We start from the raw sequence: 27,730 nt of genomic DNA on the forward strand, positions 1-27,730 counted from the left end.
AGTGTTCCCTGTAATTTTTTCTGTCCATGTGCGGAATGACTTTTGTTATGTGCACCAATATGGAGGTGTGTGGTAGGGCTGGGGCCAAGCGGTCTCAGGGGGGCTCAGGGCTGGGGCATAGGGTTCGAGTGCGGGGCAGGTGAGGGCTCTGGCTGTGCATGTGGGGTTAGGGGTCAGGCTGGTGATGAAGGGTTTGGGGTGCTGGCTGCCCCGGGTACTACCCCCAGCCCTCTCTCACCGAAGCAGCTTGGGGCCACTTGAGAGGTGCCTCTCCACGGTCGCAGCATCTCCAGTGGCTCGGCCGGGGGCATCTGTCCCCCAGCCAGAGCAGGTCCGGGCTAGGCTTGGTGGGGGTCAGGGAAGGGGCATAGCTGAGAGGGAATTTAGATCCGGGGCTTCTCCTTTATCCCCACCCTGCCCAGCGCATCTCCTGCCGGGGTCTGGAGCTTCTCCTCCCCCTAATCTGCCACTGCACCCATCCAGCCTGTGTGCGTAGGAGCCCTGCAGCACGCCTGGGTGATTTCAAATGGCCTGGAGCTCCCAGCCACCGCTACCAGGACCACCGCAGTGGTGGCAGCCAGGGTCCCCAGGCCCTTTGAAATCTCCTGGGCCCCTAGGCAATTGCCCCCTTGCCCCCCCCCCCAGTGGCCCCTGGTGGGTGAAAGGTGTAACTGCAGCACGTCTCTGACAATGTATTTTCTGCAGAGAAAAAGAAAATTCTGGATGGCACATGAATTCTGTGCCTACGCAGGGGCACAGAATCCGCTGAGCAGTGTTTGATGGCTTGTGTTGCTCTCCCTTTTATCTAATCCCCGGTAAATGCAGTTTCACCCCTTTTAATTATTTATTTTATTACTCTCATTGTTCTTAGTTCACCATCACTTTGGGTAAGACTGTGTAGAGGTATGTCCTTGTGCTACCTGGTTCACGATTGACTTACTTTGCCCGTGTTCACTAAGGGCACTGGCCTATTGTTGGTTTAAAGCCCCTTAAACGGATGAATGTAGCAACTTCCCTTTGTCCAGGTTAACGGTTACACATGAGAGCAAGACACAATAGCGAAGAGAAGACCCAAGGCCACTCTGGAATTTTTGTGTTGCGTGTGTGTGTGTGTGTGTGCGTCCACACGCGCACCCAGTCACAAGTTGACTGAGAGAGTTTGGAGCAGTGAGCAAAGTAAGATTTCTGAGGTTTTTTTTGGATGGGTGGGATGGTTTGGTGCCTCCTTAGATAATGGAAACAGAACTTCCTACATACTTTGTAAATACACTAGATTGTATGAAAGATACCAGACTCATCATCAAATTCTGCTCTCAACTAGAACAGTGCGCAGGGCCTTCAACATCAGCCATCCACTCGGGTCAACCTAATAACACACTCTTGTATGAAATCTCTCTCAGAGGCAAATTTCTACTGTAATTTTAACTAAACATAGATATACAGTAGTGATAACCCCAAGAAATCATATGGTACATCATGCCTCAAAGAATTATGATTTAAAACCAAGTTTGGGGTTCTTTTCATTTTTTGTTTCTGAGCCTTTTAGGGGTGCATTAGATTCACATTTTCACTTTTTTTCCAAAACCACAAGTTAAAATTTTTTTATTGGTATACTTAGTGAAAACTGTGATTCTCAAGCAATCATTTGATTCCAGAAGCTTGTGCTTTCAGAATAAAAACACCAAATGGTAATGCCACCCTCTTGGTAAAATGGCAAGAGTCGGTAACACTGGTGATATATATTTGGCTATTTAGACACACATGACACTGGTATCAATGACAATTGCACTGAATACAGCTAAGGACATGGTTACATTATGTTTCTGGATACAGGCTGTACCTTGCAAGCTGAAATTGCAACCATTGATTGACTTACTGCTCTGAAAGGTTCCATATATCTGAAATGGCTTTATGTTCCTATGACAATTAATACCATTTTGGACTTCCAATATTATGAACTTTTTATACCTTTTAATTAAAAATAATAAACCTAATGTCTGTAACTAATCCTCCCATTCTGTGAACACTGAAGCATATGCTTTTTGGAGGTAGCTGCCCTGGGACATGTGTAAGGTGATCAGTAGATACTGCCAGGCTTATGGCCTGAGGACATCCTCATTTTTTGTACCTCAGTGGTGGCCACCCTATTTCAAAGCCTTCGCTGTCCTTCATTCTCACAAGTTTACTTTTTTCCCCTTCCAAACAGGGGTATCATTTGCTGGTGCCCCTCCAACCTTGGTTCCCCCGCCCACAAAATTTTCATAGCTCTTTGCCAGGGGTTGTGTGAAAAACAGCCCCATCAAATTTAGCCATCAGGTTAAGCTACCAGTGGTGGTTTCTGATACTATCCATATCACGTCTTGCTTTCCGATCTGAATTAACTACCCCCAACTTTCCACATGGGTGTCTCATTCAGAGGGCCCTGCCTGCCACATCCCTCCTCACCCCCGCGAGACCACCCCCCGCCCCGCCTGCCACTCACCACATACTTCCTCACCCCCCCCATGAAACGCCTGCCCGCTGCTCACCGTGTGCCTCCTCACCTCCACCCCATCCCCTGTGAGATCCTTCCCCCACTGCTCTCCATGACCCTCCTTTCCTTCACCCCCCCAACAAAATCCCCCCCCCCAACTGCCACTTGCCCCATCCCTCCTCATCCCCCAGCCCCTGCAAGATCTCCCAGCCCACGGGTCACTGTGTCCCTCCTCTCCTCCACCCTCCCCGCAAGACTGCCCAGTGCACCCTGTCCCTCCTCTCATCCACCCCCCTACCCACAAGATGCCTCTACCCATCACTCACTGTGTCCCTCCTCTCCTCCATCTCCTTGCCCGTGAGACTCCCCATACCTCACTCATGTCCCTCCTCTACTCCATCGCCCCGTGAGATCCCCACGTAGCCATGTCCCTCCTCTTACCCATCCCCTGCCCACAAGACCCCCAACCTGCTCTGCATCCTTCCTCACCCCTCCTCCCCGTCAAGAGCCCTCCCCCCTTGCTGCATCCCTTATCAACGCTGCCCTCACATGGGCAGGAGAGTGATGCAGTGAATGGTGGTGGCTGGGCAGGGCCTGCGGTGAAGTGGGGACAGGGCCTGGGGGGGGCACCGGGGTGGAATGGGGTTGCAAGAGGTGGGACAGGGAACTAGCCTCCCCCAGGGGAAGCTTCACCCGCCACCCGTGTTAAGGCTGTTTTAGTGCTTGAGGGGTTCACGGTTGATACCTGGTGAGTGAAATCTAAATACAGAACAGACAACCAGTGGGGGGTTTGTGCCCTGCTTTGTAACTGCCCTGAGGTTGGACCTCACGTTCTTGAGCTGCCCACAACAATTACGGCTGGGACATGAAGGTGAAGGAAACAAGAATGGTTTGTAGTGTTTTTATTTTACAATAAGTAGGTGGAAAGCAGGAAAGTAAAAGGAGCTAAGACAGAGTTTATTGACCACAGCATATTGTAAGGAGATCCACAGCTACTCAGAGCAGTTTGCTTAATGGCACTAAAATAGCACCAATGCCCAGGAATTAATATAGGGAATTAATGAGTTACAGTCTCACTTTCAGTAACACGTCATAAATCCCTCTGTCCCTCTCAGGTTCCCTTTCCTTCTCCCTTTTCTTTCATACTCTCCTTTTCTACTCAGCATTTTTCTAGCCCTCACTTGTGATCCCTGTTTATTTTCCTGTGTCTTTCCCACTCTCCTCTCCTCCCTCCTACAGATCATCCCCCTTGGCTGCTCCCTTCTTTCCCCTGATTTTCTGCCTTCCCCTCTTGCTGCCCCAGCGAGATCTAATCCCACAGATCTGCACAAAATACTCCCAGCTGCTGCAGAGCTTCCAGCTTCTCCCAAAACCCTGATTGATTCATGCTGGGTCCCTGCCCAGCCCCCACCTCTGCCTGTCCCCAGCCCGGCTGTTAGTTCTGCCCCCTGCCCAGCCCCCGCCTCTGCCCCTCAGGGCCCCTCTGCCCCTCCTGCAGCCCCAGGGATTCCTCCCCCTCCCGCTCTGTCTCCTGGGGCTGCAGGGAGGGAGAGGGAGGAGCTTCCAGGGGCTGGGTAGATGGGAGTCCTCCAAGGTCATAGAGACTAGGAGCCGTGAGGCTAGAGAGGCTGATTTCCGGTTCCCCCCTCTGCTGTGGGTCTCAGGGACGCAGGCGGAGCTGGGATTTCCACCCCACCCAGAGCCAGGGGCGGATTCTCTCCCCAGGGACGGAGCCCGGCGGGAAAGTGAAGATCGGGGCCTCGGCACCAGCATCGATAAATGTCACCTGCCCCCGGCCACAGTCCAGACAAACCCGGATCCTGCTGGGGGCCCGGCTCAGGGGCAGGGGGGTCGCAGGGGAGGTGAGAGCCCGGAACTGATCCCCGCTCCGCTCCACTGCCCAGATCCCCCCCTCAGGGCTACGGCTGATCCCTCCCTTCCTCGCCACAGACTCTCTGGCCACCCCCACAGCCCAGGATCCCCAACCCCCCACCTCCGCCTCCCAGCAATGTCTCCCCGCGGTGAATCCCTCACAGCCCAGCACACAGGGCACAGTGTCAAATCTCTCTGGGTTGTCGGGCAGTTGCTGCCGCGTGTCTGCCCATCTCACACTTTTCCGATCCTCAGACAGGACGAGCCAGGGATGAGCCGTGTCTGGATCCAGACTCTCCATCACTGGGGAGAGAGAATCAGAGCGTGAGGGGCAGAGCTCGGCCCTGGGGGAGGGTTTGATGGCGTCAGTGACAGAATCTGCCCCAGCTGGGGAGTGACTCAGGGAATCTCCTGCCTCCAGGATGTACCCGGCTCTGAATGGGGAGCAGCTCTGAGAGGTCAGCACAGTGCAGAGGAGAGTCACTCTTGAGGGAGGTGACAGAGCAAGAAGTTTTGCTGAGCTGAGACTGAGACTCTGAATGTTTCTCATCCTGCTCTTCCCCTGATGGGGACTAGAGACTCTGGAATCATAGGGAAGCCCCAGCAGATTTCCACTCATATCATTCACATGGTCACAATTAACTACTCCCTGATGAGCCCTCCCTCACTTCATTTTAAAACCTTGGCTCTCGTTGATGCCAGCATGATGCCTGCTCCATCCTGCCACATAGCCAGAGCTCTGTAGATAATGACAAGATTCAATAGATCCCTAACTAAAATTCTGTAGCTAGTCATCAGGGCCAGCCAAAGAGAATTATCAGTCCAGATTTCAGTTTTTAAAATTGGGATTTTGATTTAGAAGCAAGGAGCTTCTACAAGAGAAGGAAGTTAGGGGTGGGGAGAGGAGAAAGAGGGTTTGGACATTAATTTCATGAAGGAGAAGGTGGAAAGGATGGTTAAAAACAGCAGAAAGTTGGGATTTGGTGGAGAGAGGAAAGAGGCGAGAAGAGAAAAGATGCAGAATTTGAAGTCTGAGTAGAGTGACTCCTTGGTTTGAACTCTTGGAGCTGGTCACTCTTGTTCCTCTATCTGACACCAGGGCTGGGATCCTAATGGACAATAACTGCTCAGTCACTCGGAGCAGGGATCATTTCCAGAATCATGGGAGCAATGTGTAAGGAGGGCGGATTGTGGTAGTCCTTTCCTCTCCCTCCTTTGAGCCTCAGGACTCTGTCTTCTCTGAACAGGGACAATATTATATTACATTTTCCTTCTTGTTTTTTGTGCAGTGAAAGGGAGCAGGATCTGCCATTGATGAAATATGAGTTGTAATTACCTACATCGCTTAGGGATCTCCTCCACTCTGAAAGCAAACACATAGATGGGGATGAGAATTAAGCCAGACAAATTGAGCATCAATAGGATTCATCAACACAAGAAAAGGCTGCACCAGAGAGAGAGAGATGCCCTTACCTAGGTCTACTTGAAGTTTACCTAAACAATAAACAGAAATAAAAGGACATCCTGTAAAAGCTTCTCCTGGGTTAAATTAACCCCTGCCTGCCCCCCAATCATTGATCAATTGGCCTCTCTACTGTGCATTGTTTTACATCAGTACAATCCTAGGGATTGGACACAGGATAAGCCACACCAGTGCAAGTCACTTTTCACACTTGTGTAGTTGCACTAGGGGTCTGATCAGGTGCAGCTCTATAAGGAAAGGCAGAAGGCAGCCCAAAATTCTCTCAGTGGCCTTTATGCTAGCCTTGAGCTGGGTGAAAGGTCACACTTATAACTCACATGCGTCACCTACATGCCAAGGCTGTCGGCACTCAGTGCACAGAATCCTGATCCGGGTGACCACATCCTCACTTCAATCCTGGGCTGCCACCAGCCCCTCTCAGAAGTTGTTTTATGGAGCTGGCATGGAGCCATTTCTGCCATGGGCATCAAGTGCACAGTCCCCCCAGTCACCCACTCCATGCTGCCTCCTGAAGACACATGTCCAATACTGGCTTCCTACCCATTACCGATACAATAAGTTATGCAATTAGTATTACTTATTATTTTCAAGTTGACATTTTTGAATAAATGTGACAATCTTTCAGAGCATAACATTGGTTCTACCAGGAGAAAACGGAACTTACTGATAGTGTTGAGATGTTTCCCTAAAAAAAGAAAATATAAATAAAATTATGTAGGACTTTTTCAGTGACTCTAGATTTAAAAGGATCTTTTCATTATGAGTCCTTGTGTAATAATAATGATGATGCTCTACCAAGCCATTGCAGCTCCCCAGAGACTTGCAGGTTGGGTGCCCAGTGCAGGAGAAATCAGCGACACAGAGTGTAATTTGATTTATTTACACATAGGCCTGGCCTAGAACAGAGTTGGTCACAAACAGCACACAGGCAATCGTTTCTTTTAAGAACTTCACCTAGCACCAGGGCTTGGTTCCCAGGGAACGCCAAGAATTGATGCCAGTTGACTAATAAATCCTACTCTGTTTTGAGAAGGCTGTTTCACGTCACTGCAAAAACTTGCTGTGGCACATAAGTCCCTGAAGAGCATACCAGCCTCTGTTCAGGAGTCTGTCTAAGTGTAGATTAGCTGGGGAAAGCTCTTGGGAAAACCTGAGTGCTGGAGCCCAAAGGCTCAATTAAGCAGGTGATGATGTACGGGGAGACTTTGGCAAACCAGTAAAGTGCCTAAAACCATTATGGCTTATTGCTAAAAGCAGCCAAGTCAGCAGGCTGTAAATTGGCCATTCAGGAGTCTCAGTTTAACCGCGGCGGGGGTGGGGGGGGAGTTGGGTGCCACAGAGAGGACAGCTTGACCCCGCGTCCTTCCTGATAAGAATTGTGTTGAAGTTGCTGATAGATACATCTTAGAAGAGCAGGATGTGCCCCAGGAATGTCTATTGGGGCCTCAAGACTACAAACTCTGGAAAAACCCACACCTGGTTAATCGATAATCAGAAGGAACCTTTCGTTTGACCATTGAAACTGCTTACTTAACAAGTTTGCTTTAAGGGACATGTCATTCTATTACTAATCTATAAATAAGGGGGAAAAGTTTGAGGTAGGGGGACTCTTCAGGACTAGACTCTCTCTGGATGCACCTTGTGTTTCCCACCGGCAGACGGGCTGCCGCTGTGCCACTCGAGAGCCACACTCAGCTTCGGTAAGTATCAAGGGTTCGGGGTGTTTTACTAACCTGTTGCGGACGTGTGTATAGATGCTTGAGACTAAGTAAAGTTTAGCTTTAAGTGAAAGCACTTGTGTTGTCCTGTTTGTGCCAGCCATCTATCGGTCAGACGGCTGTGTCTCGCCCGATTTATTTCCTGACACCACCTCGCACAGAGTAAAAGTTACCAAGAGCTTTGGGTTTAAAGAACCCCGGGTAACAATGAGGCTGTGAGGCCTACTCTGAAGGAAGAGTGAGATTCTTTGGATGTGTGGCAAACTGAAGGGATTCCTCCAATTGACTGTTTAAGAGCTGGAGTGTGGATCCAGGACATTTGGTTCCTAGAGAATCTCAAGATTTGATACCTCAAGAATTGACTCTAACCTGAGATCAAGACAATGAGCAAACTCTCCTTGTTCCTTTCTTGTTCAGTTCCCTCTTCCTGAAACTTTGCAGAATCCCAAACTAACAACAACACAGCCTGTCTTCCCCAAGACTGAACATTTGCTCACACACTAAAACAAAGTAAAAAAAAAAAAAAGAAAAACTTGGAAGACTGTGTACTGGCATTCCTGGATGGAGCCGTCCATAACAACAAACCATTCCTTAATACTGTAATAATCTTTTGAACACACTAGAATTAAACAGCAGAAACTTCATAAGACAAGGATTTTCGTTCGAGCCAAGGGTACTTAAAACCCCCCAACCACATTGAATTACAGTGCGAGTTGGGAACCTAACTCCCTCAGACTCCATTGACAATCTAATTAAACTGGTGCAAACCAAGTGGAGGCTTATTTTAAGATGAATAGGAACAGGTTTAAGTTAACCTGAAATAAACTCCACTTAAATTGATGTGTCCACACAGAGGTTTGCATTGGTTTAACAAAATCCATTTAATTTCCAACCTTAAGCTGATGTAACTTTCTCATGTAGAAAAGTCTAAACTGTCTTTTCTACAGAGAAAATCTCATTCTGATTACACGGTATTTTCCCCATTCCAGCTTTACCTCTTAATTTGAGAAGAAAAAGAGTAAGGCTGACGAACACCAACGAAATCACCAGAGTCACACTCCAAACCACCGGCCAAGGAGACATTCTTGGGAAAAAGAAATCTGAAACACAAAGCCCACATCAGTTTGGAAATAACAAACACTATGCTATAGATTGGAATGACAAACAGTGTACACTTTTATTCTAGAAAAATATATTACATCAGGATTTGTTCGAAAAAAGTGTGGGAAAAATTGCTCCCTGCAAGATAAAAATGGGCAGAAACCAATTTTAAAGAGAGGTTCTGCTCACACACTTTTGATAGTATTTAATACACCATTCAATACTATGTGAAGTGCTACCAGACTCTCCCTGTCTCCGTCTTCCCCTGTCCAGCATTCAGAGGCACCAGTAGAAAAAAGAGCCTGGGGGGCACCTCCAGAAAAGTGGAGGGGCCCATATGGGCCACGGGGAAAAAAGGGGAGGGGCCTGCATGGACCACATCACGCCGACGCGAGGCCTTCACGTGACCCACGTCGCCCCCCCGCCTCTGCCAGCATAAATAAGTGGGCCTGGTCACATCACCTGTTATCAAGGTGGCTCCACCCTTCCCATTATAGGGCCTTCTTTTCAGTTGCTCACTAACTTTGCCAAACTTTAGTCATCTGGGCAGAAAAGTTCCATGCTGGGTATCTGCTTCAGGCTGAAATTTTTTTTTTTTTTTTTTACAAGTTTCAGCTAAAATGGTTCCAATGTTTCTGAGAAGGAGGTTAGAGAATAACACATTGTTTTGACATTAAAAAAAAAAATCTGATGACTTTTTCTAGGAGAAGCTTTAGTGCCCTGCGCTTTTGAGCAGAAACTTGATATTCAGCAGGGTGTGACCTTTGTGCCCTTTCCCTGTGAAAATCCATGCAATAATTAGCCAAGTGATAAGCCTCTGAAAAATTTTGGTTTTGTGCACTCTCGGTAGAGTTCTTAGAGTTTAACAGTAAAATTCTCTGAAGGTTTTGTCCTCACAGAGCATGTTCCATCCCCTCACATCCCCTACTGCTGACCAGACTTCACATGTGACATCCCCACGCTCCAGGTCAAGGATAAAAGGGCAACAGCTCCAAGCTGGTGTGGGGTTGGGCACTAGAATGGACAGCAGGGGGCCTGTCTCTCCTGTGCTCCCAGTGCCCATGCTGCTGGTGTCTAGGCAGGGCGGAGGTAAAAGGGGACTGACCAGGATTCAAGAGGGGGAGGGAAGCTCGACCCAGATGGAGGTAAAAGACTAAACTGGAACAAAGTGCTTGTTGAGACCGGTTCTGGAGTGAGAGAGAAACTGTGATTGGGAATGAGGTGGAGATGGAGACTGGGAACCAGTGAGGGAAATGGGAGTGGCAGGACTGAAAGTGAGAACTGAGACCAGATGAGGAAGAGGGGGCAGAGGGACAGACTAGAACAAGGAGACTGGGAACCAGCCTGTCAAGGAGACTGGGAACCAGTAGGGAGACAGGGAACAGGGGAAGTGGGAGGGGAGTCTCATCTGACAAGGAGCTGGAGTGTGGGGTTACAGCTGAGCTTGGCTGGGCAAAGAGACAGTGCAACAAGTTTTTGGAATGGAGAGAGGTAAATCGTGGTTTCCCCCAGGGGTCTGTTCTGGGACCATCCTATTCAACATATTCATAAGTGATCTGGAAAAAGGGATAAAGAGTGAGGTGGCAAAATTTGCAGATGATACAAAATTACTAAAGATAGTTAAGACCCAGGCAGACTGCAAAGAGCTACAAAAGGATCTCTCAAAACTGGGTGACCGGGCAACAAAATGGCAGATGATATTTAATGTTGATAAATGCAAAGTAACGCACATTGGAAAGCATAATCCTAACTATACATATACAATGATGGGGTCTAAATTAGCTTTTACCACTCAAGAAAGAGATCTCGGAGTCACTGTGGATACATCCACTGAATAAGCAGCGGCAGTCAAAAAAGCTAACTGAATATTGGGAATAATTAAGAAAGGGATAGATAATAGGACAGAAAATATCATATTGCCTCTATATACATCCATGATACGCCCACATCTTGATTACTGCGTGCAGATGTGGTCATTCCAGCTCAAAAAATATATATTGGAATTGGAAAAGGTTCAGAAAAGGGCAATAAAAATGATTAGAGATATGGAACAGTTTCCGCATGAGGAGAGATTAATAAGACTGGGACTTTTCATCTTGGAAAAGAGAAGGTTAAGGGGAGATATGATTGAGGTCTATAAAATTATGACTGGGGTAGAGAAAGTAAAGTATTGTTTACTATTTCTTATAACAGAAGAACTACGGGTCACCAAATGAAATTAACAGGCAGCAGGTTTAAAAAAGATAAAAGGGAGTATTTCTTCACACAACGCACAGTCAACCTGTGGAACTCCTTGCCAGAGGATGTTGTGAAGGCCAAGACCATAACAGGGTTCAAAAAAGATCTAGATAAATTCATGGAGGATAGGTCCATCAATGGCTATTAGCCAGGATAGGCAGGGATGGTGTCCTTAGCCTCTGTTTGCTAGAAGCTAGGAAGGAGCAACAGGGAATCACTTGATGATTCCCTGTTCTGTTCATTCCCTCTGGGGCACCTGGCATTGCCACTGTCGGAAGACAGGATACCGAGCTAGACAGACCTTTGATCTGACCCAGTATGGTTGCTCTTATGCGAACCTTAATTTGGTCCCTTTGTGTATATGCCTTTTGACACAATCTTTAATTAAATGATCACATACTATTCCTCCCTCCCCCACAGAACTCTTGCCTCAATCAGTGCACTGGAGGCACCTGCTCTGGGGATGAATCTGGGCTGTGCAGTGAAGGAGGGTGTTGCCTGTAGGACCCTGGCCTCATTTCTTTCACAAGCTGGAAAGTGTGGAAAGAATGAGGCAGGGAATTCCAGGAAGAGAAAGGATGGTCTCATGGGTACGGCAGTTCAGTGGCCCTTTTGGAGGCAAAGGGAAATCGTATGTAATCATGGTATTAGAAACTGTATCATAGTGCATAGAGACAAAGGGGCCAAATTTAGAATGCACAGGGAACCAGAATTCTGGTATTTCCTAACTTTTGAATCCCATTTTCATTTAAGGTGTTTTGTGTGTGCACACATGGCTTAGCATGCGTATATATAAAATGATTAGTGGGTTTGTTTGTTTATATTTTAATTCTGGTTGTCCTTATGCACAGTCTTCATGCTGTTGGATAACCGGTGCTTCTGAACCCATCATCCAACTCAGGAGCCAACTCAGGGGAAAGTGCCTCCTTCTTTTCATGAAATTAATGCTACAGTTAAAACATTTAGGAAGAGAAATTATAGGTAATCATTACGTTTCCCAACAGAAAACGTACATATAAGTAAAATTAAAACTTTTGTAACAGCAAGAAATTTCCAGAGTAAAAGAAAATCTGATGATTTAAGAGTGGAAATAAATACTTATGGGGGTGGGGGGGCAGATAAATATTAAAATACTCTTCACGTCAGCTGGCATAGGAGCTGATCTGATAAATGGGTACGTAGGAACTGATCCAAATCCTATTAACAGCTTTAATGGACTTTGGATCAGGCCCACAGCATTTTGTTGTTATGGCCACCCCCTTCCCTGCGTGAAGTTTGCTAGAGGATGAGAAATCAAATTTCAAATTAAAACGTGGACCTTCTGGTGAGTGACACACTCAAATGACTGTTCCCAGGGCTCCAGACTTTCTTGGACCTGCCTTGCTTCTGACCCTTCATGAGCCAGAGACTCAGTCACAAATTTCCTCTATGTTGAAGAGATCACAGCATATCACAACTCCCACTCTATAGTCCCTGAGGCAAGAAGCCCAGTCCTTGATCCACCAGAAGGCGGAAAGTCCAACCAATCAGTAAGGGCCCCAATATACCTTAACACTGCCCTGTGGTGGCTGTATGAGAAAAAGTAATCTAATTTCAGCTTAAACATACATTAATAAAAAAAGATATAAATAAAATACCAGTTTATTCTTACATGGGACTTCAAACACCAACCATCTAGTTTTTATTATAATCATATCCATAGGGCATTTCTGTGCAGAAATACATTTGGATTTCTTTTAAATTTCACCTTAATTCTGAATTTCCTGTGTCAAAACTGCTTGTTTCTGGGATAATTACTATATCCCTGGAATGTGTTTTATCCTAAATTGTGTTCTAAACCTTAACTTAATGTAGTTTTTTGTGCGGAAATATTTTAACTTTTGTATTGTTTAGTAACCTAGATTTTATTTCTTCTCCCCGCAGTTTGGGATATCAGTGGTACCTCACCTGATATATAAAAAGTTGAGGGTTCCTCTTCTAGGCTGAAGTAAGCGTTCCTTATCGAACAGGATAAATTCTGGTTTGAATTTTCTGTTATAATGATAGAACTTCTTATTTCAAAGAGCCCATGTCCATCTTGGGATTTTGTTTCAGTTGAGGAAGATAAAAACTGCCCACTGCGATCTCTCCACAGCACCTCGGGCTCTGGGTACCATCCAGCCAACTGACACACCATTCGGATCCCTCCATCCTGATAACCCTCAACAGAGATTTGAGGTGCAGAGCCTGAAGCTAGTGTAAAATGAACCAGTGTTAAATGATATACATATACAGCCGAGCATATAAAAGTTTACATTTTCAATAAAATGACTGAATACACTTTCTTTATGACTGATATTTGTAGAAACAGGAAACTTGACTTTATGAAACTTAAGTACTTGTTAAGCATTTTGCAGGCTTGCGGCCTCAGAGATGGAAGTGAAAGCCTTACAGAGCATGGGAGTGTGTAACCAGCAGCTTAGTAGGTGATATGAAGTGAGCAAGGAATGCAAAAGGATTTCTCTTGGATTTCTGATTTCTAGGCTTTGAAGGTTTCATGTTCACAGAGCCAGTAGATTTTTAAGGCCAGAAAGGACCACTGTGATCACCCCATCTGACCTCCTGGATCACACAGGCCATATGTCTTCCATGAACTAATTCAAGTCCAAAAGCTGTGGGTGACCGAGCACATTCCTTTTCACCAGCGGTGTTCGAGTTGGTGCAGTGGGTCCTGATGCAACTGTAACTCTTGCTGAACAAAGTTTCTGTTTTTAATGTAATTGAGGTGAGGAAAATGGCCTTTTTTCACTACTGTCCCACCCGAGATCAACTTATACCTGCAGTGAAGAGTGGCATTGAATATTTAAACTGTAACTTCTTAGCATGAAGAGATAAAGTGAAGGATTATGACACAGAAAAATCTTGCCTCTCTCTCTCTGGCCCATTGACTGTTCTATTTTGTACAAATACTTAAATGGTTGCTAGGCCGGAGAGAGGCGCTCTGTTGGCCAGAGGTTAATGCACCCCCCTGGCAGGTGGAAAACCCTGGGTCCAGTCCCCCTGCTCGAATCACCCTTTCATTATTTATCCAACCTAGAACATCTTCAACAGTAGAGACTGAGGGAGCCTCACATTAGGATTTCCCACAGCTCAGTGTTTAGAGCACTCTCCTTAGAGATTATCATAGATTATCATAGAATATCAGAGTTGGAAGGGACCTCAAGGTCATCTAGTCCAACCCCCTGCTCAAAGCAAGACCAATCCCCAATTTTTGCCCCAGATCCCTAAATGGACCCCTGAAGGATTGAACTCACAACCCTGGGTTTAGCAGGCCAATGCTCAAACCACTGAGCTATCCCTGGATGATCCTGTTTGATTCCTTTCTCCACCCTGCAGAAAGAGAGGAATTGAAGCTGGGTGTTCCACAGCCCAGCTGAGTGCTCTAACCACTGGGCTAAAAGTTATAGGATGGGCACCTCCTCATCTGGTTATTTCGTGTGGAATGGGGCAGGCACCTAATTAATTCCTGCAAGAAATGCAGGACCGAATTAACTCTTCTGTGGGCCCAGGGCTATCAGATTTTGTGGGGTCCCTCCCTGTATAAAGTCTTCGTCCTAATTTAAAACAAAATGATCACATGGGGGAGAGGGGGGCTCAGGGCTTTCCCTAGGCTCTGGGGTGGGGCAGAAAATGCGGGGTTCAGAGTTCAGGAAGGGGCTCCAGGCTGGGGCAGAGGGTTGGGGGTGTGGGAAGGGGTGCGGGCTCTGACTGGGGGTGCGGGTTCTGGGGTGGGACTGTGGATGATGGCTTTGGGGTGCAGAAGGGGGCTCCAGGCTGGGGCCAAGGGGTTTGGAGTGCAAGAGGGGGTTCAGGGCAGGAGGTTGGGGTCTGAGCGGGAGTTAGGGTGCAGGAGGAGGCTCAGGGCTGGGGCAGCGGGTTGGTTCCCTGCCTACCCTGGCCCACGCTGCTCCCAGAAGCTGCCGGCATATCCCTGGCTGCAGCCCTGGAGGGTGGGACAGGTGGCTCCGCATGCTGCTCTCACCTGCAGACTCCGCCCCCGCAGCTCCCATTGGGTGTGGTTCCCGGCCAATGGGAGACGGGGGGGAGGGGGAAGCACCTGCAGGTGAGGACAGTGCATGGACGGAGCTTCCCTCCCTGATTTCTGTGAGCCAGTGCTCACAGCTCCAGCCCAGGGGAGGGTGGGGAATGGCAGCACGTGGAGTTGCCTCCACGCCCCCGCCAGGAAGGGCTGGATAACACAGGTGCTTTAGTGGCTGCAGCCCCGGGGCCCCTGCAGCCACTTTGGCAGCCCAGAGATCTTTTTTCAGGGCTCCCCCTTAGCCTGGGGCTGCAGCCCCTAAAGCCTCAGCATTAATCCAGCCCTGAAGAAATGACTTAGGCGCCTGTGCTGTCTGGCTTCAGGTATCTGGTTCCCATTCACGGATCACCTGCAGAGACAGGCACCTCCCTGCAGCCTGCACTTAGCTGTTTGTCTGTCAGTGCGGGGCCAGGCCTTAAGCCACACCTCTGGGGTTGACATTTCCCATTGGCTGGCTTAGGCACCATCCTCTCCTCCTCTGGCTGTTTTGTGCGAAGCGAGTCAGAGACCTAACCCGTTGCCATAGGAAACACATTAGGCATTTTCTTCCTGAATTTTAAAGGAGGGACAGAATTCGGCCTCTAAAAGAAACTGAGCTTGGACCAGGAACTAAGAACCAGCTGCTGCTATTGCTAAATATCCAGTGAGGCTCTCCCTCGCCCCTGGGATAAAATGAAACCCACTGTTTGTGGGTGTCTCTGTCTTCTGGGGATGAGCAACTCCCTAATGTCTAGGGATATTCTCCATTCCCTCATTTGGATGGAAAGCCTGTACAGAGGCTGAAATGTTCCCAAGGCACAAACACCAGCACTGCTGATAGGGGAAACAGGGAAGTGAAAGGGGATTTAAGGGTAACAATTTGCAAAATGATAAACACTCAGGCCCAACTCCACAAAGAGAACTGGTGTTGCAATGGTGGCCTAACTTCTAAGAGGCTTAGAAAACCACTGGAATCCACAAAACCTGAGTTAGGGGAGAGATCAGTGCCTGAGAATGGGATCCACAAAATCCAGCATCTAGGGAGGAAGCTGCCTAAAACTGCCCAGAACAGATGTTAAGAAAGGTGTATCCTAGCGGTCTGCTGTGCCAGATTTCAGAGCCTGAACCCAGGCTGGATTGAGGCCCCTATCTGTGCTTGTGACCCACAGCCTGGCACACTCTCCTGGAGTCAGTCACCTAAGCCACTTTTTACAATCCACACTGGTGCTGGTATCTCCCAAAGAATTTTTGTCCCAGTTTTTACAGCACTTGCTGACGATGTGGGAGACCCTTGGTTCAACTACCCCCTCTGCTTAATGGGGGGGAAAGGATGTGAACAGGGATCTCCTACTGTCCATGAGTGTGCTCTGACCACTGGGCTCTGGGATATTCTGATGTGGGGCTCTTTCATTCTCTCCTGCTGAAGCTGTTTCACTTAGGACAAATACTTATTTGCAGTCATTGGAGAAGGAGGATTAGATCTTCGGTCTCCTTCTAACATGTGAGAGCCCTGATCATTGGCCTCCAGATTATTCTCACCCTTTTTCTCTGGTCCAATGACTAATTTAGGGTCTCATTTAATGACTAATTGGAGGATTTCAGGGGCACCTGAATTTTGGACTTCGGTGTCCGACATGGGGAGTTAGGTGCCTAAGTACTTTTGTGAACTTTTACAGACACATTTTACTGACCTTCTACCTTCAGTTCCAATACAGCTTCTTCATTAAAGATACCATCTTGAACAAAACAGCGGTACTCTCCTTCATCAGAGGGTCTGACATTCACAATCCTCAAGGCAACATTCCCATCCATGATGCCGGCTTTCAAAAGCTCTGTCCTTTCATGATATTCTGGCATCTGCTGCCCATACTCATCCTTCCCATGCTGATACAGGTGCACAAATGAAAGGAACTCAGATCGGAACCATCTCACTTCCATGTTCTCAGCGCTCATCCTGGGGAACAGGTGACAGGGTAACACGATATCCTCACCCACAATGGCAGCGACAGGGTGATCAGGTCCAATCACAGTGAACCGAGCTGCCAAATGCACAAAGAAGATAAAACAAATAAAGTAAATGTACATCATATTCCCTTTTAATTAATGACACTCATAAATTGGAATCTCTTTGTGCGTATTTCCTATTCTGTGCCTCTATTGCAGTGCTCGGTCATTGACTAGGATGTGTCCTGAATTTATATATGAATTTTACAACAAACAATGCCTTTGGATAACCATAATTTATATTCGTTTTAATGGAAGCTGAAATACTTTCTGCCATTATCCTTACAAGCAGCTCCAGACAGAATTAATTTGCATTTGCAAACATTTCAAATCATTGCTTTCTGTTTGAAACAGTTTTTAAGTTTTTTGAATGTTAGAAAACAGATAAACTAAGTTAAAGAACATTATTAGGGTACCATTCAGGAAAGAATCTTTCTTTAGGAAGGAAACTTAAGCATGTGTTTAACTTTCAGCATAAGCTAAAATGCTTTACTCCAGCGGTTCTCACACTTTTGTACTGGTGACCCATTTCACACAGCAAGCCTGAGTGTGACCTCCCTTATAAATGAAAAACACAACTTTTAAACAAATACTATTATAAATGCTGGAGGCAAAGTAGGGCTTGGGGGTGGAGATTGACAGCATGTGACCCCCGTCTAATAACCTCACAACCCCCAAGGGGTCATGACCACTCGTTTGAGAATCCCTGCTTTACTCAATCAGGAGCTAAGGTTGCCAAACAAAGCACTTAAATATTAGGAGACGCCAGATTGTGCTACTTCATTTCTGCCTCCTTTTGTGTCCGATACAGTCTTCTGTTATGTGACCTCATTACTGGCCTTTCCACAGAGCCCCTGCTTCACTCCGAGACTGCTCGACTGGCATCAATAGAGAGAAAGACGAGAAGGTTTCCTACAGTCAGCCATTTGCACGACTTGCTGCTCACAGGGAGTACTTTGCTCATGAGCTCTGTGAAGTCATCTGGGATGTTTGAGCTAATACTTCCCCACCTGCCTCTCCCCTCAGTTTTAAAATGGGAGACAGACAGGTGGCCAGGAGACCTTCAATGAAGAGTCTTAAATACGAGAACTCCTTTGCTCTCTGGTTCCTATGGAATCTGCGCCTGCACAGTCCAAGCTGACGACGGTTTTGAGAAGAAAACGAGCATGTTGAGGAGGACACTCAAGGAGGGCCATATTAAGAAACTGGATGGATGAGGTGTAGTTATGAATCCTGAAGGCCCGGGGAGACATTTTACTGTATTGTTACCCCTTTTCAACCTCAGCAGCCAGTCCAGTTTTGGGGCCTGTTGGAAGTAGACACTGACAGAGCCTGGTATTCTCTTTGCTGCAATCTTTTTTATTTACAAGGAATGTACCAAGTCCTGCTTCTCCAAATGCAGGAGGAACCAAAAGCGAAAGGAGCAGTTTTGTAGCTTCCAGCCCCAAGCCTTCCTAGCCAACAGACTCAAAAGTTCTCTGTCGCTTTTCCCAGCATTGCACTGTGGTCACAGCTGCTGCTTGACTTCTTTGCTTTTTTTGTCTCCGCCTCTCTCTCTCTCTGTTCTTGTCTGCTGTCAGTTGTGTGTTCGCTCTCTCAAATTTCACACTCACCGGGTCACAATACCCAGTGGAAAACCTCCCCCCTGTCTTTGCCACCTCCTCCCCACACCCAACACAGCCACAGTGCTAGGTGTCGTCTACACTAGCACTTTTGTGGGGCAAACTTTTGTCAGGCAGGTCACCCCCGTGACTGACATCAATTTCACCGATAAAAGCGCTGGTGTGGACAGCACTGTGTCAGCAAGAGAGTGTTTCCTCCGCTGCTCGTTAAAGGTGGTTTAATTAGGCACAGAGCAGCTACACGAGACTGCACAGTGGCGCAGCTGCAGTGGCATAGCCGTGCCGCTCTAAGGCCTGTAGTGTGGACATAGCCCTAGCCTCTGCACAGACTCTGTTTAGCCTTGTTTTAGGTGTGGCCACTTTACTCTCTTTTACAGCTATGTCCAGTGAAAGGCTGCATTCACACACCAATTTGAAGAAGGTCAACTCAATCCAAAACAAGATTTCGCCCAGCTCACAATTATTCATTTATTTTTTACTGATGTTGAGATGCTTGGGAATTTGTGCTGATTTTTGTTCAGTTTTGTATAATGTAGTTAAATCGGGTAATTGTTGTTACGTTGCACTCCATATTCTTTATGGAAATATGCTTATGAATATGACATGACAAATTTTGAATAAAGCATTTCCAGTTATGTGACATACCCTTGGAAAGGATATAATGTGCTGAATGTGTTCATCCTATTTGTATGCATGTCTCATTTCTATGTCTGAAGTTAGAAATATGAAGTGTAAACTGATGTTACGGTTACTAATGTAGTTATGCCAAGTGAGGGCCATTAAGGGTACTTCAGGAGCCTGATGACTCTTAAGCAAGAAACAATGGGCTGTGGATGGATTTGTTTTCCCGTAAGTCTACGGGATGCCTGTGAGGAGGGCGGCCGATGGGGGTCCCTGCATAGGTGCCGACTTCTCCTCTGCCCTGTGGGTGCTCGATTCCCCCTCTCACGGCCCCACCCCTGCACCACCCTCGCCCCACCCCAATTCCACAGCCTTCTACAAAGTCCCCGCGCACCCCGCCTTTTCCCACCCTAGCCCCGCCCCCTCCCCACCCACATTCCACCCTTCCCCCAAGCCCCGCCTCTGCCCTGCCTCTTCTCCACCTCCTCCCCCGAGTGCGCTGCATCCCCGCTCCTCCCTCTCCCTCCTGGAAAGTCCTAAGTGCCACCAAACAGCTGTTAGGCAGTGGGAGAAGCGCTGGGAGGGAGGGGGAGGAGCGGGGACATGGCGCGCTCAGAATGGGAAGAGGGGAGGAGGCGAGGCGGGGGGAGCTTGGCTGCCAGTGGGTGTGGAGCATCTGCTAATTTTTCCCTAATGGGTGCTCCAGCCCCTCAGCACCCACGGAGTTAGCGCCTATGGGTCCCTGCAAAGACACGTGTCTGTCACCTGATGCTGGAATCCATCTGGGATTTTATATTTTTCCACAAAGCGGGGGGAAAGTTTAAAGAAAGAGACAAAGGATTCCCGCCTTTTGCCAAATCTATAATAGGGTTTGAAGCCGGATAAAGAGGGAATTATGAGGACACCCCTGTTTACCACCCAAGATGCCTGCTGGAACTAACAGAGACTGAACAGATTGGGCCTCGAATAGAAATGAGTCTAGTCTGTGAAAAAAGCTTATTGGAACATCTTTGAGGGCGAGATATTACATGTAACCAGTTTCTTAGTGTATTAAGCTTAGCCTTGTGTGTTTGTTTTATTTTGCTTATTAACTTACTTTGTTCTATCTGTTACCTCTCACGATCACTTAAATCCTACCGTTTGTACTTAATAAAATCCCTTTTGTTTATTAATAAACCCAGTGTAAGTCATCATTACCTGGGAGGCAAACAGTCTGCGCATATCTCTCTTCACTTTGAGAAAGAGGGTGAACAATATGAACGTGTACAGTATAAGACGAATTTATCTGGGGTTCAGGCCCCACTGGGGCTGTGCACTGGGGTGCTGAGGCAAGTCCCTTTTAACTGAACCTTCCCAGAGCTGAGCTGATCTCAGTGTCTGTATTCTGCAGAGGGGTGCGGCCCTAGCTCTGTGTTTGTGCTGGAGGAGGCCTGGAGGGTCTGGCTCGGCAAGATAGAGGCAAGGGGTGCCCAGGCTGGCAGAAGGGTCAGGTTCAGTGGTTCAGGGAACCCGTCACAATTGTAGAAATCATACAAATGAATCAATCCTGTAAGAAGCAGCAGAAGCCACGGACATTCCTACCTGATTCCAGCTTGTGAACATAAAATGTAATGAAGAAAATGATGAAACCAGGTAGGGAGGAGCTGGCTGTGGAGCTGTGGCAGATTGAAAGACCCTTCATCTCAGTGTAACTTGATCTAGATGACAGGAGGGGGGGATAAAACAACAACAAAAAAATGCATTGAGTGTAACACAGTCACAATGATTTAAGGCAACCTGGATACAGAGAAAATGGAAAATTATGAACAGGATACATAATTGGCAAAACAAAACAAGACCCTGCAGCACTCAACTTAATTGCATTTCTCTGTTTCTAGGTAACTTTCAATAACCTTCTGAATGCTGCATCTGATCAAGTCTGACGTTTCATGGAATACTCCCGGCATTGATCAAAAGCTGTCTCCTGATCAAGGGAAACCAACCAATGTGCAAATCCAATATTTTTTAGCCAAAATGACAACCCACAACCGGCAAAGGTTGTTAAAAGTGGACCTATGGGAGATACAATGGGTCTGGTCATGGCGCACAACCAACCCAATCACAGTTTTCAGTCCGTTTGCCAAGGCCTTTGAGAAAAGTTTATACTTGGAGCACCGCAGGGACACAGATCTCCAATCCTTTCCCTCCCCTTCAAGGTACCCCTTCTTAAGCAAAAGGGTGAGAATTGCTCAACAACAACTAAGTGGTGATACCGTCTCCCTGACGCTCTCCTGAAAAACCTGGAGCAAGTCAGTCCCAAAAAGGGTCCAAAAGGCCTTGCAAAACTCAACAGGCAAACCATCATTACCAGGTGTCTTCCCTGGAGCAATTTAGGGCATGTGACACTGTATGGATTCTGGGGGACATTTGAGCATATTATGAATAATTAAATGCTTGTCAGTTGGACCCCAAACAGATGGCTGCTTGTGCATTTGATGGAGCTGCAAAATTCTCTGGAAGACATGGTGGAGTACAAGCTTTGCTCAGAGAAAAGTTTAACCCTAATCTCTCCTATACACACTGCAGAGGCCATCTACGCTACGAGCTGCAGACTCTTCAAAAGACATTTTAAAAGCTATACATTTAATGTCTTCATTACATTCTTTTTTCAGCAAGAGTCCAAAAAGACTGAATATCTTGGAAAATATAGAAGATACACTGGGACTGAAGTTCAAATTAGTCCAACCTGGGAAAACCTGATGGCTTTCTCATGAGCAATCCTTGGCTGTTGTCTTAAAATTACTCCAGCCATTATTACTGGCTTTGGAAAGTATCTACCAAGATGGGATGGATCTAAGTAGTGAGGCTGGTGGGTTACTTTTGCTACTACGTTCAGAGAAGACTATTGCCATTCTCTCTCTCGTAAGTCTACTGTTGAAACCACTTGGGTCATTAAACAATGTCATCCAGGCATCTGCTACAACAGCAGTAGATTTTTGTCGAGCAACAGAAGCTACATTTGGATCAGAGAGCTATCCATTGAAAGAGCACTGGAAGAAGCAAAGACTTCAGTCCAGAAGTTGACCAATGAAAGCATTTATATTGAATCCTTAAGTGAAGAGGACAAGAAGCGTTTGTTAAGGCAACTGAAAAAGTACACAGACTTGATTCTTAAAAATCTACAACAGTGACTTCTAGATTCTACTCAACCACTGTGTAGCTTTTACAGATGCCTGTCCTATAAAACACTGGCAGCTGAGTGGAGTGAGACACTACCAGCAATGGGGCTGCCATGTGCTCAGGACAGAATAGAGAACTTGAACACAGAGTGGAATATCATACAACGAACTTCTTTTTTATCATCACTAGTGGCTCGACCTGATCTTTGTGCTGTGTTTCCTGGGCTGAAAGAAGTAGGAATTCATCTCTTGCTACTCCCAGTCACAACAGCTACAGTTGAGCGTTCTTTTTCATCACTGAATAGAATTGTGTGTTTTGAAAGAAGTCGCCTTCTGCCTGATCACGTGAATGAACTAATGAGCATCTCAATTGAAGGAATGGAAGTTCCGGACACAGGAGAAGCCACCGAAGATGAACGCATTGCATTCAAGAAGTTCATTAACAGAGTTGTGTAAAATTATAACAAGAAACCAAGAAGGATGTAGATCAGAGGTGGGCAAACTACGGCCTGCGGGCCACATACAGCCTGCAGGACCGTCCTCCCGGCCCCCGGCCCCTCCCCCGCTCTTTCCGCTCCCCTGCGGGCACACCGCCTCATGGGCAGCGCTCTGGGAGGCGGGGCTGCACGCTCCTGCAGGGCAGAGCGGCAGCGTGTCTAGCTCTGGCCGGATGGCACAGTTGCCAGACACGCTGCTCTGAGCGGCATGGTAAAGGGGCTGGGGGGTTGGATAAGGGACAGGAGGTCCCAGGGGGCAGTCAGGGGACAGGGGGTGGTTGGATGGGACGGAGGTTCAGGGGGGGCAGTTCCGATGAAGTGAGCTGTAGCTTACAAAAGCTTATGCTCAAATAAATTGGTTAGTCTCTAACGTGCCACAAGTCCTCCTGTTCTTTTTGCGGATACAGACGAACATGGCTGCTACTCTGAAACCTGCATTGTTAGAAGTACCAGGACCAGGGCTGGCCCCACATCAAATGACGCCTCAGGTAAGGAGCATCTTTGACACCCCCCCTCCATTTGTTAAACCTTTAAATACTTTATTTTTTAATCACATTTGTAGCTCATTTCATGACTTTGATGCACGATTTCTCTCTCTCACATAAGATGATGCAAATTTGCAGACTAGGATCTGTAAATATTCTTAAAACTAAGAAGTTTCTATAAGAACAGAAATGTACTAACATCAAGAAATTGAACTGCACACCAACACTGGGTGGACAAGTATTAAACAGCGTGACAGCAGGTTACAGACTTAGAACGTTAACAGGGCCACAATTAGGGGTATTTTACTTCAAACATTCTATTTTCCCTTTTATCGCTACCAACAAAAACAGCACCCTGAGCCTGGCACCCCCCCCCCAAGCCCGGCACCCCAGGCAGTCCCCTGTCCCTGAATCCGGCCCTGACCAGGACACAAAAGAAAAGTCAAAGAGAAAAAATATTTTACATCTGCCCCCTCAATTCTGCTGCCACTGGCAGTAGCGTGCTCTGCCTAGAGAGTAGGATTAGGCCTGGTAAACTAGAGAAAGTGGAGGATCTTTTAAGTGGCTGGGAACCTGATCCCAATCCTGCTGACGTCAATGGAAAGAATCCCAGTGATTTCAATGGGATTTGAATCAGCACCTCAGGGCCTTGCCAGCTTTCGGTGCTCAGGTTTGCAGTGTGGGAATCCCGTTATCACCTGAGGACTAGTTGGCAGTTCCTGCAGACTGTCATCTCCTGTTTCCTTGTCTATGCTCTTCAAACAGGATTCTGTGACCCTAGCGCTGGGATCTGCTCTGGCTCCCAGTATATATCTGGTGCAATTCAAGGTGTTTGGTTTTTGACACAAGAAGCACTGAATGGTTTAGGACCAGGCGACCACCTCTCTCCTGATGTGATACAAGGGTGGCGGAGAGCAGCTGGGATGCTCAGTCTTACACTCTCACTGGTTTTAGTGGGAGAAGAATGGTGGTGGGAAGCTTTCAGTGAAGGATCTTCAGCGCTGCAACACCCCATTGGTCTGGCACATCTAGAGTCCATTCTCTGTCGGGAAGGGAATGGATGGAAGAGGATGTAACTGAGATAAGGTGTGTTGGGGAGTTATTAGTCCTGAAGGCTTAGGGAGGCAGGAACGTGTTTTTAAAACAAATCAAACAAAACCAACCAACCGACCAAACTGCTATTATTTCCTTCACCTTTGTATTTGCAACTAAAGAGAGAGAGAGTGATGGGCTCTTTTTATAAATATAAAACCTAATCATTTTAATGGTTTAGGTTTGTATTACCCGCAGTAAAAGAACATCCATCCAATGAGCTGGGCCCTCTTGGCAATTTTTACAAAAGACATGGATGAACAAGCAGACTGCAAATTACCCCAAGGTCAGATCAAGTAGTCCAGCAACAACAGAAACACAGCTAAAGAACAACAAGTAAGGGCCCGCTCCTGCTCTGTGCTTACATTTACACACTGGGATTACTTCCATTGACTTCAATGGGACTGCTCGCAGTGCATAAAGCTCAGCCCATTTGTAAGGCACTGCAGGCCTGGGGCCTAAACAAAAACCTATAGGAAGCAGCAGAGGCCTTGAGGATTCCTACCTGGTTCCAACTTGTGAACATCAAACAGTTATAAAATAAATAATAAAACCAGGCAGAGAGGAGATGAATCCGGAGCTGTGGCAGAACGAGAGAACCTTTATCTTCATTGAAATGTCATCCAGACAACAGGAAGAATAAAAAGAACACAACAACAGTATAACTTAATGAGTAGGCTGCAGTGATTAGGACAAGCTGGATATTAGAGTTTGAGGAACAGAAAATTGCAAAGGACACATTTAATAAAAATAGGGATAAATGCATTGTTATGTGAACTTGTTTGCATATTATGCAGTGACAGCAGTCGTCCCATAGTCTGCACAAAAAAGAGCAGATCAGTGTAAAATGATATTAATGTCCCATGACCCAGGGAAAAAAAAGAGAGAGAGAGAGAAGGAACTCCCCTGAATATGAATTAAGAGAATTAAGGGCAGGATTTTGAAAATCATTGAGTACTGGCCTAATTCTGCCCCACTGAAGTTAATGGGAAAACTTGAAATGACTAACAGGGGCAGCAAGGTTAGACCAATACTGAGAGGTTTAAATAATCTGACCCTAAAATAGTAGGTGTCAGCATATTTCCTTCTTGTGATTAGAATGACAGCTTTAGAATTTTTTCTTCACAACAATCCCATAACGCCCCCCCCCCCCCCACCCCAGACACAGATTTTTCTGTTCCCATCATGGGAAACAATTAGCGAATGTAATAGGTAAAGTTGAATACACTGAACATAAAAAACATAGCAGGTGGGAAATATATAGGAACAGAACACATTATGATAGTTTGTTTTTATTGCCAAAGCATGTAGGTACCAGTCACTGATCAGGACCCCTTTGAGCGAGGCACTGTACAAAACATGTAACAAAATCCAGATCTCTGCTCATGGAGGAGATCCCCTCGCTCATGGATCTCTACTGTTCCACACGCACAAAAAAATACATGTGGGTTTTTTTTAAAGTTGCCTTTTGGTATCTGAGATTTTAGGTCACACTCAGGTCATATTCTCTAGCTTTTTTCTGCAATCACAAGGGCTAGAAACTTTCTTTAAACATTAAAACTGAAATTCTCTCATAATCACAGGACAAGAACAGCTGCGGTTTTAAGGAAAATATCAAATATTTCAAGACTCGACAAAATTATGAGAGAATTGACACCACTTGAATATATTTCAATATATTTCATTAAACAATAAATGAAAAAATGGCATTCAGAACAATGCAGAAATAACCACAAAAGCTTTCTTGTGATTGATTTAAAAAAAAAAAAATTCAAAATGAATGTTATTTCAAGTAGATTTCAAACAAGTTCAGACTAAAAGGAATGAAAAGATTTTTTATTACTGTTATGTTTCTCATGCATCATTTCTTTTAAAAAATGAGAGTGAGGGCGAGAAAATGGGAAAGTCCCGAAACCCACTCCCCCAAAATCAAAGTGTTTGTGTCCATTCATTTTTTTTCCCAAATTATTTCAAGCTGTTTTTTTTTCAATGGAAAGTTCCATAAACATTTCAAGTCAAACAAACAAAAATCATGCAATTTTTTGGGTGAAAAATAATTCCCCTTTTTTAATTGTGCCCAGAGATACCCTCATGAATTCTCCCCGCTGACGCCTTTTCACACAGGGAATAACCTGTCTCACAGTTTGTAACATGGGCCTTTCTTGCCATTATGCCATCAAGTCTTCCGTAAACCCAGGACCATAAAATCACCCCTGCTAGCCACCCTTCTACAGCTCTGTGGCCACAAAGACAGGAGGCAACATTAAGTTATCACAGGACAACAATGCAATGTGTACAAACTGATCACTCTGGTTGTTGTGGATCCCTTGACACGCATACAGAAGACCAGTACCAAGCTACAAGTGGTGACATCCCCTCATTGTCTAATTGCATTAAAGATTCTGGCCCAGATTCAGTCATTAAGTCCGTTCCTATTCAGCACATTTCAAAGGGTGCTTCACTTTAGGCACATGCTTAATTCCCACTGATCTCAAAATGAATAAAGTAATTTCTTTCCATTGATTCTGGACAAAACTGGACGTTTTTTCCCTTAAAACATCAGAAGCAAAAGGACTCAGCCCCACAGACAGCTCGAAAACTACCGACAACAAGCAGGCCAGGAAACTTTACTGATTGCTGCTGAGTTTGCAGCGCCACGTTTCTTCCTCTATTCTAAATACAGGAAGTTCCTTTGTTACAAATCTCCCCTTAACGACACTAAAAACGGGATTGGGCCCAGGATCCTTGGTGAAACACAGGAACAGAGGAAAGGAATTACCTAGTGACTGTACTGTACAAACCCGGCAGGGCTAGGAAACCGACCTGAAATGGATTGGAGGGCATCTCATTCTCAACGTACACATGCGGAACCGTTCCCATAAAGAGCAAAACAAATTCTCAGGGGATTCTCAAGTCTTTGTGTTATTACCAATCTGTCCAAGACAGAGCCCTGACTGTTACCGAGTCAGGCAGCCACAGTTCACCTACCGGATTGATCCTCCGGAGACGGTTCATGGCGCGTAGGGGGCGGTCTGTCCTTCTGAAAGCCTCAGGCTTTGCCGAGATAGTCCTCAAACTATAAGTTATTTCATTTCATCAAGATGCCCAGCTACTTCCGGGTATCAAATAGCTGCCGTCTGATCACAGCCTTTTCTAGCAGGGTTGGGTTTTGATTTTATTGTGTTTAAAGAATCCTGTTCTTGTTCCACAGGGATAAACGTACTGTCCGCCGGCAGCATCTACTGAGTGTGAAAGCGAAAGTAACAGAGGGACTCGGAAATGGCAGCAACCCCGGGTGGGATCTGAGAA

At 46.4% G+C, this 27,730-nt stretch overlaps 1 protein-coding gene across 2 annotated transcripts; it reads right to left on the bottom strand.

Moving 5' to 3' along the window:
• Nucleotides 1–3,879: 3,879 nt before the first annotated feature.
• LOC142069115 (butyrophilin subfamily 1 member A1-like) lies at nucleotides 3,880–27,711 on the bottom strand. Of its 2 annotated transcripts, XM_075119493.1 has the most exons (9): nucleotides 27,410–27,711; nucleotides 20,771–20,886; nucleotides 16,634–16,981; nucleotides 12,833–13,117; nucleotides 8,542–8,646; nucleotides 6,493–6,513; nucleotides 5,819–5,839; nucleotides 5,682–5,708; nucleotides 3,880–4,648 (listed from the first exon to the last, which is right to left on the bottom strand). In XM_075119493.1, the coding sequence occupies exons 2-9, from the start codon at nucleotides 20,868–20,870 to the stop codon at nucleotides 4,134–4,136; spliced, it is 1,422 nt and encodes a 473-aa protein (XP_074975594.1). In that variant the 5' UTR covers nucleotides 20,871–20,886; nucleotides 27,410–27,711; the 3' UTR covers nucleotides 3,880–4,133. The 2 variants fall into 2 exon arrangements, with proteins under 2 accessions (XP_074975594.1, XP_074975595.1); XM_075119494.1 differs by lacking the exon at nucleotides 5,819–5,839.
• Nucleotides 27,712–27,730: the final 19 nt, after the last annotated feature.

Source organism: Caretta caretta, chromosome 14 (assembly GCF_965140235.1).
Source record: "Caretta caretta isolate rCarCar2 chromosome 14, rCarCar1.hap1, whole genome shotgun sequence".
Lineage (NCBI taxonomy): Eukaryota > Metazoa > Chordata > Testudines > Cheloniidae > Caretta > Caretta caretta.